The sequence below is a fragment of the Myotis lucifugus genome, unplaced genomic scaffold, assembly GCF_000147115.1.
Source record: "Myotis lucifugus unplaced genomic scaffold, Myoluc2.0 scaffold_160, whole genome shotgun sequence".
Taxonomy (NCBI): domain Eukaryota; kingdom Metazoa; phylum Chordata; class Mammalia; order Chiroptera; family Vespertilionidae; genus Myotis; species Myotis lucifugus.
The window spans coordinates 2,421,289-2,426,012 of record NW_005871208.1 but is presented as its reverse complement, the minus strand read 5'-3'; the positions used below and the strand labels follow the sequence as shown (position 1 = coordinate 2,426,012).

At 55.3% G+C, this 4,724-nt stretch overlaps 1 protein-coding gene across 2 annotated transcripts in view; it reads right to left on the bottom strand.

Annotated features, from left to right (window-relative positions):
- Positions 1-1,356, bottom strand: part of HOXC11 (homeobox C11) — a 3,369-nt gene extending 2,013 nt beyond the window's left edge. Inside the window, exon 1 of one of the 2 annotated variants that reach the window (XM_006095781.3) lies at positions 559-1,356. In XM_006095781.3, coding sequence (XP_006095843.1) covers positions 559-1,242 — 684 coding nt within the window. In that variant the 5' untranslated portion in view covers positions 1,243-1,356. Of the gene's footprint in view, positions 1-554 lie in introns of both variants that reach the window. The other variant, XM_006095780.3, reaches the window with a different exon arrangement.
- Between the last annotated feature and the right edge of the window lie 3,368 nt (positions 1,357-4,724).

Below are 4,724 nucleotides of genomic sequence, written 5' to 3'. Positions count from 1 at the left end.
CAACACAGTTTGAACATTTCAAAATTAGTTTTTTAAACGAAGAAGAGCAGCCCCGGCTGGGCCTCTCCGGTCCCAGGTTCTGCTCCGTCGCCTCTCTCTCCCACCACTCCCCCTCTCGGAGTTTCTCCCTGTCTTTCCCTCGCCCTCCCCTTTCTCCCCCTCCACCCCTCCCCTCCCTCCCACCCCTCGGCAGCCCGGCTCCCCATCCTTCCTTAAATGCTCCTCTAAGTTCACGATCAAAGTTAATATTGCCCGCGATGGTGGCGCTTTTAAAAATTTCACAGACGGAGGGAGATAACGGGGAGGGGGGGGTTCACCCGGCTTTTTCCAAAGAGCCCTTTTCCCTCCCTCCCCACCCTGTCTCCATCGTAAAAAGTCGAGTCGTTGGGAGAGAGGGCTTTGTAGGTTATAATAAAATCCTTTGAATGCTTATAAAACTCCACATAAAATCAGGCTGACCCAAAACACGAGGCCGTCCCCGTTCCCCTCGCCTCCCCCCTGTCCGCGCCCTCCCTCCCTCCCTCGCCGCCCGCCTGGTTCCCGGCCGCTGCTACCTACTGGGGCGGCTCCCTTGGCCGGTTCCTTGGCCGCCGAGTGGGTCGAGCCGGACGAGCTGGGATTCGTGTTTTCCTCCTCGGCCTCGGCCTCGGCCCCCGCCTCAGCCCGGGACCCTAGTCCCGAGGCCGGGGGCACCTCGGGCTCCCCCTTCGCCTCCCCCTTGCCCGGGCAGGGGGGCTCGGCGGGCGCGTCGCCGCCGCCGCCGCAGTAGGCGTTGTCGAAGAAGCGGTCGAAGGCTTGAGGCAGGACGCTGTTCTTGTTGACGGAGGAGTAGAAGCCCGCGGGGGCTGCGTGCGGGGCGCTGGGGTGGTGGTGGCCGCCGTAGGAGCCTTCGTTTTTCATGAGGATCTCGGTGACGGTGGAAGGAGGCAGGCACTCCCGGTGCATGAGCTCGTCGGCCGCCGCATAGCAGGAGGAGTAGCTGTTGCGGTGGTGCCACTTGCCGGAGGGCTCCAGGCCGTAGGAGACCTCGCGGACCGGGGGCACTTGGGCGGAGTAGGGGTAGGAGATCTGGCGAGAAGGGGCCTGGGGCAGGAAGGAGGAGACCGTGGAGAACTCGGGCATGTAGTAAGTGCAACTGGGCAGGTAGAGGTTGGAGGCGCAGCTCCCTCGCTCCCCGAAATCAGCGCCCCTGTCCTTGCGCGACGGCGAGCAGAAGTTGCCCAGGTTGACCGAGTTAAACATCGTTCTCTTCTCCTGCCGGCTCCAGATGGACGTTTTGGACCCGGTCTTGCGAGGGGGGAAAATTTGGGAAGGCGAGATGACGCGTTATCCGTCTTAGTCTCTCTCCCCGAGCACGTGATCCAAAGTAGATATTGTCATATATCAGTTCGGAGCACTTCGCAGACGTAGGAGGGGTTCTCTCTTAGGTAAGATGGGGACGTTCAGGCGATTGGTTTGCAAACACCGCAGAAACATTATGAAAATCAATTGCAGATTTGTATTCGTTTTTTCTCTCTCACTCCCCTCCTCTCCATTCCACAGAGCAAGCAAAGGAGGAGAGAGAGGGTTAGGGTGGGGTGGGCGGTGGGATGGGCAGGGGCGGTGGCTGGGAGGGGGTAAATGTATTTTTCCTAGCTGCTGCTCTCTTTTCCCCAGGATTGGGGGAAGGAGGAGGGCTCTCACGCAAGGGGTTCTAGCCTCCTCCCCCTCCGTCAGCAGAGACTAGGATGGGGATGAGGACCTCTTTCCCCACTGCCTGGTCCCGCCAGAGATGTTAATCGTTCACCCCCAACTCTCAGGGACTCGCAGCCCGCCAACCGGAGAGGGGCCAGCGCCTACTTGGAAGAGTTGGAATAAATCAATTATTTTTCCCCCCTCCCCGCCAGGACTGGGCGTCAAGACTACCTTTTCCCTTTGGAGAGACTCCTCAGAAGAGTATCTGAAGTTTCTCAAAGGTGAGGCAGCCCAGTAGCAAGCCAACGTTCCAACTTTGTCTGGCTCGCTGTGCTGCGGCAGCTAGGGACTTAGATTAGTCATAAAGGAGTGGAAAGCAGTGCGCCAGCCGCCCAGCCGGTGCCTGGCAAAGTCTGGGAAAAACCGTCTCTAATGTTGTGTTAAATATTTAGTATGAGAGAGTGGCCCTGGGTGAATATTTCATGCCTGACTTTATTGTCAATCAATGCACAGAAAGCTACCTCCACGGTGGATTTTTTAAATCTCAAACCCCAAAGAAGAAGGTTGGAATGAGTGCCGTGTATCTTCTCTTTGGGTTGGGGGCTCAGCCTCCGCTTGGGGGCTGAAAAGAAGACGAATGTCGGGGGTTCCGGAAGGATATGGTTGCGGGACTAGGTTTGGGGCTCTTCTCCTTAGATGATTTGGGACTGAGAGGTGGGTGGTGTGGCCAGATGCGGGTCTCCAGACAGACCAGCAGGGCAGTGGAAGGGAGCTGAGGAACCTGGGCAGGCAAGGCAGCGCCTGGGGCCACTCCCTAGTGGAAGCTCCCAGCCCTGCTCCCAGGGGCCGTAGCCAGGCCTTGGTGCCGCCTTCCTGTTTCTCAGACCTGCCCTGCCTTCTTCCACCAGGTCTGCCAGCCTTCTGGATGGCTGTGGCCCAAGGGGTGGTCTCAGTGGTTCTGCCCTCCCTGGCCTCCCATCCCTCTGGGCACCACAGGACACATTGGTCAGCTGAAAAACACTTTATTGAAAGGTTCTGGACTGAGTCCAAGGGGCTGGAGCAACTGTCAGGAGCAGAGAGCAACCTTGGATCCAAGGAGGAGCTGTCAGAGCATGATTTGTTCTGGTAGGAGGGGAGGAATTGAAGCCCCCAAAAGACTCAGCTCATTGCACTCAGGGAACAGCCAGGAATGACCCAAATTATCTTTACACCCAAATTTGGATTAAAATTTGTTTCCATTTGTAAAATATCATTTGGATTTGATTTTCCTTGCTGAGCATGATGAAGTACTGAGGCCCCAGAACCAGATGTGGAAGACACAAACACAGTGCCTTGTCCCCAAATACAACCCCCCAAAATCTATTCCTTCTTACCCCCCCCCTGCCTTCCCAAATTTGCTCAGTCTTTAGAGCAGCATCTGGGGTGGAACTGCCTCCACCGTGGGTCTCCTTCTTGGGGTGGCTCTGGAATACCCAGGGATAAGACTCTGGCACCCTCTGCCCATTTGTCCATCGCTGACTAAAAGGCCCTTTTTTTGTCCTGACTAGATCTTAACTGCGGGCAAAGAGGAAGTAGATTGGGGCTTTGCAGAAGTGTTGGACTGCTTCATTGCTAAGGGGTTCCAAAAAGAAAAATCTGTTGTTTTTCCTCCTTTTTTCTTTTTTACCCCCTTTTATAGGTGACTTCTCTATCGGTAAGGGGCTGCAAAAAGAAAAATCTGTTGCTTTTCCTCCTTTTTCTATCCCCTTTTATAGGGTGAGCTGGGGCCAGCGTTTTTAATTATAATGATGGGGAACTATGGACTATGGCTTTTATGGGGTTCATAGTGACCTCATTAAACCCGAGTTTATAGAAGGCAAAATGTTCCCCAAACAGTGATAGGAACCAGCAAGAGGTTGGTGAGAGATACCACTATTCCTTGCAGAGATGTGGATGAGGGTTCAGAGTCTCAGCTTTGGATTTCCACTTTCTCCCAGGGTCCTGCTTTCTTCCCCATCCTGGCCTCCAGGGCAACGTGGGGCCCAAGCCCCCAAGGCAAATTCTGCACCACCAGGGCCGACAGTGGGGAGGGGGTGCGCTTCCTGTGAGGAGACAGCTGTGGGCCTGAGCACTTGAATTTGACCACCAAAGTTTATTCCAGGGCCACCATAAAAGTGAGCCAGGCAGCTGCAAGTTGCTGCTGGCAGCTCTATTTCCTTGAAACAAAAAAGAAAGACAGAAAAGAATGTCCAAGGAGTTGATGTCCAGGAAACTCTAGGGCCTCCCAACAGAGGCTTCTGAAAATAATATTCTTCCTCCTAAAAGTAAGGCATCAAGTTCCTTTTTTTTTCTTTTTTCGAGTTTTAGTCTGACTTAAATTTTCAACAACTTAAAAAAAAAATCCCAGCAACTGGAGGTTGGTGCTGAGGTCAAGGAGAAAAGGCCCTTGCCACTGAGGTCAGCAAAGAATTGATTGGCAAAAATGCCCATGATATGGGCTATGGACCTCGACTTACCTGCCTGGCCCTAGGTCTAGACCGCTCCTAAACATAGACTGAGCTGCCTGCCCCAGGCTGCACCCCAGGGCGTCAGACCTCCCACAACATGAGACCCATCCGCGGCCCCAAATCTGTTCCCAAGAACCTAGTAAGCCCCACTGCCTGGAGTGGAGGTGGCTTTTTCTTTCTGGTCTCAAGGTGCCTGTGGCCCCTCCACCATCCTGGGGTTCCAGCTTTCACATGAAATCCTCCTCCTCCTCCGCAGGGTCATCCTGCCCACCCCAGGGCTCTTGATGGCCTCAGTAAGCACTGCCTGCCTGCCCGCCTGCTCGCAGGCAGCTGCGGTCTGGGCAGCTGCCGAGGTACTCTGGCCACTGGCCAGGGCTACGAAGTCCAGCACGCTTCTTTTCCACACATGGACACCAGAGACAGCTTCAGAAGGGGGCAGCATCTCCCACATTCCAGCCGGGGAGACCCCAGGGCAGCATCCTCCCTACAGCCCAGGCTGCCTTGCAGCTTGACCACCTCCTCCTGCTGTCTGGCCTCTAGAATGGGTTGTGGAAGGGAAAGGGG